This window comes from Dipodomys merriami, unplaced genomic scaffold (assembly GCF_024711535.1).
Source record: "Dipodomys merriami isolate MVZ:Mamm:240054 unplaced genomic scaffold, mDipMer1.0.p SCAF_17, whole genome shotgun sequence".
In the NCBI taxonomy this organism is placed as follows: Eukaryota; Metazoa; Chordata; class Mammalia; order Rodentia; family Heteromyidae; genus Dipodomys; species Dipodomys merriami.
The window spans coordinates 31,726,000-31,741,541 of NW_027203048.1; the positions used below are offsets into that span (position 1 = coordinate 31,726,000).

Here is a 15,542-nt window from a genome sequence, read left to right on the forward strand (position 1 = left end):
GAGAAGCATGGTTTGTGCCACGCAGGAATGTCTGTTCACTTGGAAAATGCTTGTGCATGAGTGAGTTGGTGCTAATGCTGCTCTAAACTGTACTAAGTTTCTCACTTGGCTTTGTTTGCTGCTTCCAAGGGGATCAAGGTAATTCTTTCTCTTTGCGTTCCCCAGAACGATGAATAATGGTTTGGGAACATGTAATGGGCGCTGCTCTGGGTCTCCCTACACCCATCCCATGTTCTGAAACTTAAGGAAATCTGATTTTAGGGAGCACAGTGCCAGCAAGAATCAGACTCTTTAGACAGGAGCCCGATTCCTCCTTATAAAATTCTGCATTGAGTTTGGAGGCTCCAGCCCTCAAAACTGAGAAGAGAAAATCAACCTATGCAATGATACAGTATCTAGCACTGACCCTAACCCTGAGAGACAGGGCAGAGGAGGAGAATGTGTCCTTCCACCCTTTTTCTTCCTTCTGTGTGGTCAGACTAATCTGGGCTGTTCCGAAGCCTAGCTTGTAAGCCTGTTTCACACCACTTGGTGATCTTCGACCACAGTGCTTCTGAAGAACATTGACACATCCCTATTCAAAAAAGAAAACTGGCCAGTGAATTCAGAAAGTGCAGGCTGTTTCTTCCCATGCATAAGTCTGTCCTTAGCCATAAAACAAGCCCCTCTAGCTAGTTTTTCCTGGCTCCCAGGGGAAGGGGAAGGGTCTATGTTCCTAAGTGCCTTAGCCATGAGGAAGCCCAATGGGGCAGCTGTGAGCTCCAGCCCCAGTACATGAGAACCATCTGTCAGAATCTGCTTTTCCTTGGAGAGAGGAGGACAGCACTGAACAAGCCCTGGCTGAGGGTCCTTTGAGGGGGAGAGAAGAGTGAGAAGCCTCAGCTGGCCTCAGCCGGCTCCAGGGAAAGTAGCCTAGTCTTTCATCCAATGCTCTGTTCCCTCTGGTTCTCTCTGTTGCAGACCACCTGTTAGCCGAGCAGCTCCCCAGCCTGAGAAACTCCAAAAGAACAATATCACCAAAAAGAAGAAACTAGTTGAGGTGAGAGGAAAAACCATTGTGACCACAATCTAACGTTCAAAGACTGCCTGGTGGACTCCTCCACCTGCCTGCCCCACAGATACCATGAAATGAACTCAGGTGGACCCATGAGCTCTCTCTTCTTCCCTTCCCTTCTGGATGGCATGGTATCCTCTGTCTCCAGGGCAGGAATTACATCCACTGAGCCACTCTCCTCTTCCCCTAGACCTTCAAACCTGGCTCCCTTGCCCCAAACCTCCTACCATTTTAGGTACTCAGCATCCCTTTCATGGACAAGAAGGAAGAGAGAGAAGGGGAGAGGAGAGTTGAGGGAAAAGAGGGAAGAGGAGGAAAAGGAAGGAGAGGGGAAGGGAGGGGACTTACCCCTTCCCATAATGTCATGTGAGCATTTTGCACCTGCCAAGGGCTAGCCTGCATACTTTTCAGGAAGCATTGTGCCTGGGAGGTGTGCACTACTGCTGCTCCCATTTGCAAGCGAAGACTGTGGGGTGGGAAGATGAAGCATGTATTAGGCCCATGGGCATGGTTTCTAGCTCAGGGAAGATCTGAACTCAGTCTTAAGACTTCATTTCTGGTTTACTCCAGTAAACCTGCCATTTTCACAGACCTGACCCCATTCCCAGAGTTTACTCTTCAAACTACAAATCTTCTATGTCTCCTGCCAGTTTTTAAAACCCAGTAGATTTCCACATGAACTTGAGTCCCATTGAGCTGGAGTCCCATTGGGATTCAAGTTGATGGTTATAAACCTTCCTGAGCTACTTTCTAAGCTCCTTGCTTGCAATTCTCCACTACAACCCCAAACCCCACTCCAAGTTCACCACTTAATGTCCTCTGAGTCTGCCTAAAGCTTTCAAGTCTCCATGATTTAATTCCTTCTGCTCAAAAGGCCATTCTCTGCTCTGGTTGCCATACTTCACAGGCCTTCTCTGGATCATCTTTCCTAACCCCCCCTTCTCTCCTCTCTCTCTCTCTCTCTCTCTCTCTCTCTCTGTCTCTCTCTCTGTCTCTCTCTCTCTCTCTCTCTCTCTCTCTCTCTCTCTCTCTCTCTCTCTCTCTCTCTCTCTCTCTCACACACACACACACACACACACACACACACACATACACACACACCTCACTCTACCACCGATTTTACTTACCTGTCTCCCTTACTAGACTATAAACTCACTGATACCAGAAAAATCTAGCATTAATTTCTTTTTTTTTTAATCTGAAAAGGAAATGTACTGTGAGGATGATTTCTCATGGAACATAGCACAGATCAGGAAATGCATCTAAGTATCAGAAAGGAGGATCCAGGAGCTAAAAGTTATCATAAGCCAAGGTAGCACCTCTCTTCTGCTCAGCAGGGCCCTGTGTTTGCCTGGTAATTCTTCCTTTTTTCTAAGACTTCTTGGAATGCTGTGCATGCACATACTCCCCTCCAATCCCCAGCAGTTCAGTTTCCATCTACCCATCTAATTAACTAGCTGAGCCTACTAGTCCCCTTGTTCTAAATTCCTGGGAGACTATCTGATTGGCCCAGTTTAGGTCACTTGTCCTCTGTGTCTAGGAGCAGAGTCACGTAGTAAATACAGTTTCTAGGAAACACATTGGGAAGAGTGTGTAGAGACTCATTGAGTTGAAATGAGAAGGGCTTTCCAAACAAGAGGTACTTAAAAAAGCAAACACAGAAAGTGAGGAAAGCCTATGATATATGGACTGAATAGACAAGTCAGTTTACCCAACGTTTGAGCTTTATCTCAGAGACAGTGAAAGACAGGAAATGCTTTTGAGTAAAGGGGTATCATGGTGTCTTGGAAGAATCAATCTGCTGTTTGCAGTTGGCAGTCTATGGACAGAATAAAAGCCAGCATCAGAGAAAGTAGAGAGCAGGGCCTGGCATCTTGTTCATTTTGTATCACCTGCCAGCACAGGGCCAAGTGCAGAGTTGCTGCCTAGGACATGTCTGTTGAATGGAATTGAGAGCCGAAGTGAATCAACTCCTGCTCTTGGTCATCAAGGGTGAGTCAGGAAGAACAGAAAGACTGTCAACCCAGAACAGGATCTAGTTGGTGAAGAAAAAAATTCAAGTGTGCAAAAACTTTGTAGAGTGAACACCAACCAAAAGAGCAAGCATGACACTTGCCCCAGATCCAGCCCTGCCAGTTGGGGCCTGGTGTATGGTTGTTTCCAATCTAAGGTGCACCTGCAGCAGCACAGAGATGAAGTGTCTAGTTTACATTGTTGGGCATCAAACCTAGAGATTAGCTCACCTACGGGAGTCTGGCATATTTAGGACAGTCATTCTGCCTTTCAGGGAACTAAAATAAGGCTGTGTTGGGATTTGGGTGTTTTTTTTATTTTCCTCTGGCAAGTCAAGAAGCCTTTAGTGTATGGCAGCTGCCTTCCTAGCCACAGTGTTCCTGTGCCATCGGTGGCTGCTCACATAGTGTGGGTTTGTCCTTCTGCTCTTCTTTCTTCTAAGGGTGGCTTTCCTTTGTGTGTGCCCATGTAGGAGCTGGCTCTCGACCACGTGTTTGGCTATAGAGGATTTGACTGTCGAAACAACCTGCACTACCTTAATGATGGCGCTGACATCATCTTCCACACAGCAGCGGCTGGCATCGTCCAGAACCTCTCCACAGGTAGCTGGCCACAAGCAAGCTTTGCAAACCTTTAGTTATCACACATCCATCTTTACCCACCCATTCACTTTGCTTTGAAGCATTTGATCTTTGCTTCATCTCTCAGAACAAACCTTTTTGTTGGGCAAACTCTTCTGTTTCTTTCCTGTTCTGCGTCATGGTTGTATGGCTTTGGATGGCGTTATCACTGGCGTGCACTGATGTGTGTCCACTTGATGAGGAAGACATTGAGATTTTTCTCTACATTTTCCCCAATTTTCTAGTTGCACAGCGCCATTCTAGTAGCAATGTGCTGCTTCCTTGGCTAGCAACACTTGTGTTTGCTCCTCTGTTCTTGGGCCTTTGAGTGGGTTTAAAGTGGCCAGTTGTAATTCAAGTGGTACAGTACCACCCTTGAATGAAGAAGCTAAGGGATGGCACCCAGGCCCTGAGTTCAGGCCCTACCAGCATATGCACACAAAAGTTGTTGAAGTGGCCACTTAGAAAGTCAGCAAGCCCATTTGCTGCAATAGAAATAAAAAAGTTTTTGTTCTTCCTTCAATTTCCTGTGGCATATGTCAACTTAGGGCTTTGGGAGTAAAGCCATGACCTGTACCATTCAGGCACCCCAATGAATTGGAATTTGGCAGGTTAAAGGGGACTCCTCTTTATGAAGAGCAAGGGGTTCCATTTGCTCAATGAAGCATTATCTCCAGGCCTGGGCCCTGCCCAGAGGTAGACTCCAAGAAGTCATCAGTCCTGTGCTGTGTGGAGAAAGAAATCTTAAACATGGTTGTTTTTCTATCTGGAAGCCTTTGCACTTGGACAATGCACCAGACCCACAGTGGGAAGATTGGGGGTGGAGCTTGGGTATGGGAGATAAAGAACATCAGCTCTTCTCTTGGATCTAGAACAGAATATATGAATCTTAAAAAGTTGCCCACATTCCTGAGGACAACTCTGAAAGTGAGAATTAGGAACCGTCAGCTCCAACTTCTCTAAGGAATGTATATCCTTTTGCACGAAGCCTTGGGGTTTTCCTGAAGTGTCTTTGAACTCTGCCATTCACCTTTCCTGTGGTCTCTCTCCCAGGCAGCCAGAGCTTCTACCTGGAGCACACAGATGACATCCTCTGTCTCACCGTGAACCAGCACCCCAAGTACAGAAATGTGGTAGCCACCAGCCAGATAGGTAGGGGACCTCCCATTGGCTGAGGCCCTCCGTGCTGAGCAGCAACACTGATTTATTAGCAAATCCTGGGAGAGGAAATGGGTCACTGACATTCACCTTGTTTATTGGTGTTGCTTTGATTCCTTGAGCTTTAAATGTACCTGTGTCATTTAAGTTAGTGCATACAGTGATGGGTGCTTCTGAGGGACCACAGAGGTAGACCAAAGCTTCACACTCCAAGTAAATGCATGTCCTCATTCCTGTGGACTTGTGAGAGTAATTTTCCAGCCCACCTATCAAAGCGCCCCTGGTCTCCAAGCCTGATGATTTAGACCTTAGGATGTGCGTCTGGCCCTTCTGTGCCCTAGGAAACTGCCAGCAACAAATGTGAACCCACTCACATTTGTGAGAAGTTCGTTTGCTTATTTGTTTTTACTTGATCATTTCCAGGCAGTTTGTTCCAAAGTATCTTCCTGCTTGTTTTCATTGGCCCCCATGTCCATTTTTAAAATTTGCTTTGGAGCTTTCTGATGCTGGTGTTGAGTGCTTTGCTCTTAAAAGACGTGACTTACTGTAGCTATTGTTTTCCCTTGCTGCTTCCTCATTGCCATTGCCCACTCAATGCAGGTGATAGCGCGGAAACCCCAGGTAAGGCTGTTCCATCTGTGAGTAGTTCCCATCTGCACAGCAAACTCATGTCAGTGTACCATGCTTGCTGATTGTATCCGCCTGCAAAATTGCTGATACAAATCATGGACCTCACCAGTTTCCCGGTAGAAAACCCTTCCTAAGCGTGTGCGTGCGACAGAAGCAGTGCAGACGCGTCTGCCACGAACACCAAGTTGCCCAGAGTCTTTGTCTGGCCAGGTCACATTAGAAGTCTCTTACGCCCAGTAACTGTAACACACCCTGAATCCTCGTCCAAGGGAGGGCTTTTAAAGCTGCACAAACGTCACCTCACTCCACCAACTCTGTCATGCCTCCCGCACTCAGGAACAACGCCTTCCATACACATCTGGGACGCCATGACCAAACACACCCTCTCCATGCTGCGGTGCTTCCACTCCAAGGGGGTGAATTACGTCAACTTCAGTGCAACTGGGAAGCTCCTGGTGTCGGTGGGAGTGGACCCCGAGCATACCATCACTGTCTGGAGGTGGCAGGAAGGTAAAACGTTAGGCTTTGTGTTTCTTACCTCTGGGGCAGGGGGGATGTCTGTGTTGTAGGCTGGGATGGAATCTAGGCCTGTCCCATTCAAAGCCCACCACGGGTCTTACTGCCTGGCCAGCGGCAGATACTTCCCTGGAAATTCTGGAGAAACTTCCAATGCCCCTGCATCCCTCAGTTCTCAGCCAGGACAGCGTTGGCCAAGAACCTCGGAAGGGTTGAGTACTTAGGGAAAGTACTGATGTGGGTAGCCCTCTACAGAGACGCATTGCCCATCTTTACCAACATCCTGCCTGAACTTCCTGGTGAACCCGTGCCCTTTCACTTTGAACCACCACTATCTTCTCAAGAGCAGATTGAAAGTTTTGCAATATTTGTGTGTTTTAACTTTTTTGAGATAGCCAAAATTTGTATTCAATGGGTTTCTTTCTTATCCTCCCCTCAAACACACACACATAAAATGAACACCCATGCTCACACACACACGTGCGCATGTGTGCACGCACACATGCACACACACATATTCATACGTGTATATCAGCTGTCACCATTTTCCAAGTAAAGATGTTCAATTTTCTGAGTATATCCTGAGGTCAGGTGCTGCCTTAGCAAAAGCAAATCCAATTAGTGAGGACATTAATGAGGTCTGTGTCTGTGTGCAGCTGGTATCTGGGACACACTGAGCAGGCAAGTGGGGGGTGGGGAGGGCACTTCTCCAATCCAGGCTCTGGAGTCCCACTGTCTCCTCATCTTCCCATGAAGGGCAGGGAAGAGGGGCTGTAGAAGATGGGCACATTAGAAAGCAAGTTCTGCTCTTTCCTGGGCCCCAGTTAAGGGGAACTGACTGATGTTAAGGAGTAGACTCATTTATCACATCCCATCAGGAGGAAGCTAGGCCCCCAGAAGTTCTAGGAAGCCACAGTTCATTTTTAGTTTTTTTTTCTACTCACAAGCACATTGTGCTATGTGATCCCATAGTGCATCTCGACGGGATGCAGATCGGCTCCTCACAGGAGCCAGGTGGCCAGTTGATGGGCTACTCTCAGCCTGATGAAAAGAGAGTATCTTATCTTATGAGTCAGAGCATCTCAGAGTTAGAAAATCTGGAGACAGCATCTATCCCATAGAAAAACTGGCCCAAGTGCCTTCCTGACAGTATGGAAAGTATCCATGGACACTTCCAAGGAAGTGAGCCTCATCACTTCACGAGGAGCCACTCACTGTTGGGAAGCTCTTTCTTATGAAGCCCTCTCAAACCCTGGGAAGAAAGCGATCCTATGGCCTTCCATACGTGCTTGTCTCTGAAAGTTCAAGTTGTTCAAGTTCCCTGCCCTTAGGACCTCCACATGTTCCTCTGGGGACACCTGCTCTGGTGCTGGCCCAGACTCTTGCTCGTCTGGAACCCTTTCTCATCTCCCAAGTGAGGAGTGGAGGAATCTTCCAACAAGCTCCCAGGGAGTAAAGAAGCCTACTCTGTGGTGCTTTCTCTCCTTGTCTCAGAGGGAACTAGTCTGTACAGAAGAGCTCTGTGCCACAGGTACCATGGAGTAGCCTGCCACTCACCACACCTCTTCCCAGTTCGCTGGGCATGGTGTCTCTTCTCTCTTTTTTCTCTCATATGTGTTTCCCCTCACTTCTAGTTCTGCTTTCAGATAAATAACGTGTTTAGAGTCATTTATATACATTCTTGTTATCACTACAGAACATATTGAACAGACCTTATTTGTTAAAGGATCATTTACGTCATTGGCTCTGAGCAGGCTGGAAGCTAATGTAAACAGACTCAGGTGTCTCTACAAGTTAAAGTATTCACGAGATTACAAAGAAGAGAACACATGAATTATAAAAAAAATATGTATCTACTTGTTATTTTGCTTTTCCCTAGCGCTAGTAAAATGGACTCCCTTTGCATCTCTTCATTGGCCACTGATTTTGCTTTTGTAATTCACCTGTTCAAATCCTTTTTTCTATTGAAGGTGAGAAGGCTGATTGTACCTTCCTTCCTTCCTTCCTTCCTTCCGTCCTTCCTTCCTTCCTTCCTTTCTTTCTTTTCTTTTTTTGTTGTAGGGCTTGAACTCTGGGCCTGGGTCCCTCAGCTCTTCAGCTCAGGGCTGGTACTTTACCACTTGAGCCACAGCACCACTTCTGGCTTTTTTTTCCTGCTTATGTGAGGCTGAGAAATCAAAACCAGGGCCTCATGCATGCAAGGCAAGCACTCTACCACTGAGCCACCTTCCCAGCCCCTGTATTTTACTTTCAACTTATTCTTTGTAAACTTTAATCCTTAGACTTGTATAAGAGATGTAAATACATTCTCCTTACCTACTGTTTGTCTTTTAATTTTGTTTGTGGTATCCTTAGAGACCATTGGTTTTAAAAACCTTTGAGCCATAGGTAGTGAGCTATCTGTTACAGTAAGTCACCTGTCCAGCTGCTGAGAATTATAGCCAGGAGAGAATGGTGGTCTCCCCAGCCACCCCTGAAAAGGATTACTTTTTTCTGAGAGGCAGCTACAGGCCTCGATTTATTAACAAACCCACCAGGCTTACTCTATTAGCAAGCTATTGTGAAAACAACTACAGCAATGAAAAGAAAAAGATTTGGATAAATAATAAAGGGAGGGAAGACCAGGACATTGAAACTAAACCATTGATACTGTATGAAACAAAACTTGAAAGAAAAAGTAATAAAAGTTTAAAGTAAAAATTAAGGTCTTGGAATTAACTGAAGTATAAGAGACTCTGTGGAGAGCTCAAATAGTATAATCTCTTGGAAAGATTAGGTCAAAGCCCAAGAAAATCAACACCAGGAAATGGATACATCCAAGATAGGAGTCAGGGCCAAGGAGAGAGAGATAGATGAAAAGGTAAATGAAGAAAATTAAGAAAAGTAAGGGAAGGGGTGGGTCAGAGGGGGGTGAGAAAGTTGAAAGGGTGCTACTGATTAAGCTATATTGGCCAGGCGCCAGTGGCTCACACCTGTAATCCTAGCTACTCAGGAGGCTGAGATCTGAGGATCACAGTTCAAAGTCAGCCGGGGCAGGAAAGTCCATGAGACTCTTATCTCCAGTTAACCACCAGAAACCCAGAAGTGGCTCAAGTGTTAGAGCACTAGCCTTGAGCTGAAGAGCTCAGGGACGGTGCTCAAGCCCACAACCAACAAAAGAAAAAAAGATATATTGTATTCATAAACCATGACACTACCTTTGTATAACTCTTTAAAGATAATTTTTAAAATAATTTAAAAATAAAGAAGATTAATTATTTTTTAAAGGCTTTAAAATAGCAGCATAAAAAAAGCAGCCAGGCACTGGTGGCTCACAACTGTAATCCTAGCTACTCAGGAGACTGAGATCTGAGGATCACAGTTTGAAGCCAGCCTGAGCAAGAACGTCTATGAGACTCTTATGTCTAATTAACCACCAGAAAACTGGAAGTGATGCTTTGGCTCAAACTGGTAGAGCTCTAGCCTTCAGCAAAAAAGAGCTCATGGACAGTGCCCGGGCCCCGAGTTCAAGCCCCATGACCAACACATACACACAACATGCACACAAAGAGAGACAGTTTCAAAATACAAGCAAAATGAAAATAGAAATCAAGAGGTTTTAGAAAGAGCTAAAGAATGACAGTGTGCATTAACACTTGCAGAAAAGTAGTTTTCAAAACTTGTCCCAAGAGTCTCATGTCAATTCTCTTCATCTCACACCTACTTACAAAATAGGAATTCATATGCTTCCCAATCCAGGTAAGGGAAATGAGACACACAGGAGTTAACCAACTGGACCAAAGATATTCTGTAAGTAAATAGCAGAGTTAAGACAGAGGTTAAATAAAACTCAGGAGACCTTCAACAATGTATATGAAAAACTGCTAGTAATTAAAAATAAGAGGCAAACGTTTTAACTCTAAAACCTACAAAATAAAAAGGAATGTGGTGTATGGTGATTTTTCTTTCTTTTTAGAAAATAAGTACAGAGACACTTGGGAAGAAATAAGAAAATGAAAGGTGTCACGGGTGGGGGGCGGGGGGTTGGCCTTCTGACGCTGGCTGGAAGATGAATGTGTACATCCCAGTCATTTTGTCTCCTCCTCAGATCCAGAAGCTTGTAGCTCATGGGCCAGCCTTTCGTGACCCTGGGTAGGGTTCTATTGCCAGCACCGGCCCTTGTGGAAACACTTAGAGTAGGGTCTGGGGACAGGATGTTGTGCGTGATAATTAAAGGGAACGGAGGGTAGCGTGGAAGGTAGCTTTCTGCCCTGGCTCAGGCAGCGGGCGGAGCGCCAACCTCACCGGATGCTGTCACCCTCACAGGTGCCAAGGTTGCCAGCCGAGGGGGTCACCTGGAACGCATATTTGTGGTAGAATTCCGCCCAGACTCAGACACCCAATTTGTATCCGTTGGGGTGAAACACATGAAGTTCTGGACCCTGGCAGGCAGTGCCCTGCTTTACAAGAAAGGAGTTATCGGCTCCATGGAGGCTGCCAAGATGCAGACGATGCTGTCCGTGGCCTTTGGTGCTGTGAGTTCCAGCAGATACTTCCTCACAGGGAACCCCTGGACCCCAGGCATGGGTGGGCAGGAAGGAGCTTGACCAAGAAGCTGAAAACCCAGGGGAAAGCCATTTCACCCCCTCTCCACTACTGCATGCTTAGCAATGGCATTCCCTTTCTACACTACATTTCTCTCTGCCTCTCAGTGAGTCCAGAGGCCCACCTGGGCCCGCAAGCCTCTCGCGGCCTTAGGCTAAGCAACCCCTGAACACACTGGGAACAAATGCTACCATGAGGACCTCGGTGCTTGTCCTCTGAAGCTTTCTTGTTTCATAAATCCGCCCCCCGCTGGTTGCCACCCTTTGGCCAGCCAAAGCCTTCTTGGGGACATTCGGAGCACAGTCAGCTCTTGGTCCTCCTGGGATGGATTTATTGACTTCTGAGCTGAGCTCCAGGAAAGTTTCCTCAGGCCAGAGCCACCCAGTGCCTGGCCGTCACCCAAGACTCTTCCTGATAAAAGCTGCTGTGCATGGGGAAGTAAATTGCCCAGACCAACTAGGCCAAGAGTGAATGTCAGCCAGGTGATCCGTCTCTCGCCCTGTTCATGATTTCTCTGTGAATTCGGCTGCTGGCTTAATGCACAGATGAGATGGACTATGTAGTCTGGTACTGAAGATGCCCCTTTGTTTGCAGAACAACCTCACTTTCACGGGTGCCATCAATGGAGATGTGTACGTGTGGAAGGACCACTTCCTCATCCGGCTGGTTGCCAAGGCTCACACAGGCCCCGTGTTCACAATGTACACCACCCTCCGGGATGGCCTCATCGTGACTGGTGGCAAGGAGCGGCCGTAAGTGCAAGCCCCCCTGCCAACAACTCATCTTCTGTCGTTGGCTTGGGAGACACAGGCAGACATACCCTCGCCCCGGGAGATGAAGCCTGCCTTCTCCTCTTTTTCTGTGTTAGGCAGTTCAGCATGCTGTCTCTCGAGGAGGGCCAAAAACATCCCGAGAAAGAGGCAGGCACAGATGGAGACCAGGGGCTGCTATCGTTTAAAAAATCCATGAAAGATATTCTTTAATAAACCAGGGTGATTTTGCTGTTCTAAATGCTACCCTTAGTAGCTCTTTGGGGGAAAGAAAGAAGGAAAAGGAAACAGAAATTCAGTGGGAGAAGACAGTAACACATGAAGACCGAAGTATTCTGATAGTAGCCTAGTGAAAACAGAGTTGACTGTTGACTTTACAGAGCCTACTTTCTTTCTTCCAAAGATCGTGGCATTTGAAGACTCTTTAGGAAATCTGCAAGGTCAAGGTGGTGACAGTGGATTGCCAGGGCCTTTGAAAGAGGCCACCCTGGAGGGTCTATGGACCCAGGTGGCCATGAACATTGGGGACTGGATGAGGGGGAGAGGGAGGGAAAGTCTGAAGACAAAGACACCAGGCTGAGTGCTTCTTTATATTGTCTGCTTGGTTGTTTAGGACCAAAGAAGGAGGTGCTGTAAAGCTGTGGGACCAGGAGATGAAGCGCTGCCGGGCCTTCCAGCTGGAGACTGGGCAGTTGGTGGAGTGCGTGCGCTCCGTGTGCCGAGGCAAGGTCAGCGGCTGCTCTTCCCCAAGCTGCTGGGCCTGGGGCAAGGATGGCCAGGGAGTCTTGATGAGTCTTTCCTACCTTCTCAGCCCGCCACTTTCCGTATGTTTCAAGCCTCAGTGCAGGGGTAGACAGACAGACCTGTGTCAACTGATTCCCCAGGATGAGCTGGCTATGGGACCCTCAGCATGTTTTTTGAGCTGTCTGTATCCAGCACCCAAGTCAGGCGTGTTGTTGTGAGAACTATACACACTATACATGGCAGTACCTTTCCCTTCGCCTGATGGCAGTGGATCAGGAAACAGTAGCTGTTATTATTATTTGCTATGTAACCCAGGCCAGTCTCTAATTCATGATCCTCCTGCCTCAACTTTTCAAGTGCTTAGATTACAGGTATGTGGTTCTATGTCTGATGAAGCTCATAGATAATATTCTTATAAGCTGAGAGATAATAGTTTGCTATGTTTAAGGTTATAAAGCCGGTAGGGGGAAAATAAGGGCCACCAAACTGGCTTCAAGACCATTGGTTTTCAACTCTCACTTTGGCTGTGTAGCAAAAACAATTGAGCTGCCAATTCAAAATCTCATGAGTATTGCCTCAACCTGTGTTTTCCTCCTCTCCCCTACCCCTGGTCCTGGGGCTTGAACTCAGAGCTTGGGCTTCATTTTGCTCAAGACTAACACTTTACTACTTGAGCCACAGCACCACTTCCAACTTTTTTGGTGGTTAATGAGAGATAAGAATCTCACAGACTTTATTAATGTATCTGGCTTCAAACTACGATCCTCATATCTCAGCCTTCTGAGTAGCTAGGATTATAAGCATGAGCCACCAGTGCCCAACTCTCTTCTTTGCTTTTTAAAAATTCCTCAAAGGGATTTGATGTCCTTGAAAACAAATCTCTTCATCTTCATTTAGTACTGTGTTTATTTTTGAATTGGTATCAACCTAAGAATTTACTTTCTAGTTGGTCTCTGCAAGAAAAGCAAGCCTGATTTGGAGTCCACATATTTCAAAATTGTGAATTTAGTTTTAAATAATAAATATCACTCATCTGGAAGCATGATTATGAAGATGAAGTACCAGGCCCGGAACCTGGCAATTGCTAGGAAAGAGGTCCAGTTGAATGGAAGGAAGAACTTACTAGGAGTTTGAGCTTTGCAGGAACAGAAGTTCTATAAGGAGCATGAAGTCTCTGTGGAAGGTTCTAGCAAGGGCCTGGCTGATGTGGGACTCTATGCTCAAGTTCCTACCATAGGTAGTTGACAGAAAAAAAGACAAAGCAAAAATGCCCTTCCCTTTCTGTCTCAACTCTTCCTGTACCAACCCAGCAAAGCCGCTTTCCCAAGTTTTTCTAACAGTGATTTTTTGTTGTTGTTGTTGTTGGTAGTGATGGTGATGGTGGTGGTGGTGGTGGTGGTGGTGGTGGTGGTGGTAGTGATCATTGTGGGGCTTGAACTCAGGCCTGAGCATGGTCCCTGAGCTTTTTCCCTCAAAGCTTGGGCTCTACTATTTGGAGCTACAGTGCCACTTCCAATTTTTTGGTGGTCAATTAGAGATAAGAATCTCATGAACTTTCCTGCCTAGGCTGGCTTTGAACTGTGATCCTCAGATCTCAGCCTCCTAAATAGCTGAAGTTGCAGATGTGAGCCACCAATTGCCTAGCCTTTAATAGTGATTTTTAAAAATCCATCTTTTTAATAGTTGCAAAATATGCGTCAACATAAGACTCATCATTTTCACTTGTTTTTGGTGGTACGAGGGTTTGAGCTGAGGGTCTCTCACTTGGTAAGCAGGTGCTCTACAGCTAGTAACCCTCCAAGCTCACTTCCATCATATAGCCATCACCTCATCCATCTGCCCATCCACTTGTCTAATGATTCTGTTCCCAGTGAATGCTCACTGTCCTTCAGCTTCCCTCCAGCTCCTGAGGACAACCCTTCTTTTTTCTGTCATCTGAATCTGTCTATTCTAGATGCCTGACATGAGTGGGACCACTTTTCTAATAGTGTTTTGATTGCAACAGGGAAAAATTTTAGTGGGAACCAAAGATGGAGAAATAATCGAAGTTGGAGAAAAAAATGCTGCTTCCAACATCCTGATTGATGGACACATGGAGGGGGAGATCTGGGGACTGGCTACGCACCCCTCTAAAGACATCTTCATCTCCGCCAGCAATGATGGCACGGCCCGGATCTGGGACCTGGCTGACAAGGTGAGGGTCACACTCTGCCTAGCTTGGATGTCCACAGCAGCAGGAGCCAAGAAAAGCCAGAGGTGGGAGAGAGGGAACAGGCTGGATCAGCAGTCAGCCACAAGCAATCATGTTAGAAAGCCTAATGATAAAAGAAATGCCATTTCGAGCTCTAAATATGTTTTAGCTGTATATCCATCTATAGACCTTGATAACCCAGGTAGAATCTCAGTATGATTATTCTCTTGTTATGAAAGCACCCATAAACCTAAAAAAATTAAAGGCAAAGCTTATATTACCTGCATGGGAAGACTAAGGATTTTTGTTGTTGTTGTTGTTGTTGTTGTTTTTGTCGGTCGTGGGGCTTGAACTCTGGGTCTGAGTGCTGTCCCTCAGCTCTTCAGCTCAAGGCTAGCACTCTACCACTTGAGCCACAGCTCCACTTCCGGTTTTCTGGTGGTTTATTAGAGATTAGAGTTTCACGGACTTTCTTGCCAGGGCTGGCTTTGAACCTCAATCCTCAGATCTCAGCCTCCTGAGTAGCTAGGATTACAGGTGTGAGTCACCAGCACCCAGCCTAAGGATGTTTTTAAATGTCACATGTTCCCACGTAGGCTAATGAGTTCCCATCAAAATTCTAAGATTTCTCTTAGAGCTTGGGAAAACCATTTTAAAGTTCATCTGGGGTAAAAATGTAAAACAGGAAGGAATCATCCAGGAAAAGGAGAGTTACCAAATCTTATCCAGTCAAAAGCAAGTACTGAAGTTCTAATGAAAACATTTTTATTTCCACATGGCTAGGAAATGTTTCTGTCATATTTTAAATAGATACACAAAAACTTTACTGTGATTGTTACACTCCTAACTTACTCTTCAGATTATTCTATTCATTAGGCATCACTGAAGACTTTATGTATACTATTCCTGATTTTTACCATAACCTTCCAAGGCCAGTGATAACATGGCTTCTTTATAAGAGGATAACTGGGAGGTTAATCCAACATGCCCAACTAGTATGAGTGAAGACTCGGGGTTTGAGCTAGAGGATGGTGAAGCTCACTCTTTTCCCACTAAGCATCAAGTGAGCAATGTACAGTCCCCAGGCCAGGTCTGACTTGCATCCCATTTCTTCAAGGAAGCCATGCCATTTGTTATATATTGTATATTCATGCTGCAAAGCACAGTTGAGTAGTTACGGCTAAAACCATATGGCTCACAGTCAACCATTTACAGTGGAGGAAGTCTGCCAAATCCTGTCCGAAAGCATGCTGTCCCCCCCG

The 15,542-nt window shown here is 46.1% G+C and overlaps 1 protein-coding gene across 1 annotated transcript in view; it reads left to right on the plus strand.

Moving 5' to 3' along the window:
- The window catches only part of Eml6 (EMAP like 6), a 251,333-nt gene that overhangs the window by 225,126 nt on the left and 10,665 nt on the right, over positions 1-15,542 (plus strand). Inside the window, exons 28-35 of the mRNA XM_070025631.1 lie at positions 961-1,039; positions 3,540-3,669; positions 4,741-4,839; positions 5,812-5,985; positions 10,297-10,505; positions 11,170-11,327; positions 11,959-12,073; positions 14,095-14,283. Coding sequence (XP_069881732.1) covers positions 961-1,039; positions 3,540-3,669; positions 4,741-4,839; positions 5,812-5,985; positions 10,297-10,505; positions 11,170-11,327; positions 11,959-12,073; positions 14,095-14,283 — 1,153 coding nt within the window. The remainder of the gene's footprint in view (positions 1-960; positions 1,040-3,539; positions 3,670-4,740; positions 4,840-5,811; positions 5,986-10,296; positions 10,506-11,169; positions 11,328-11,958; positions 12,074-14,094; positions 14,284-15,542) is intronic.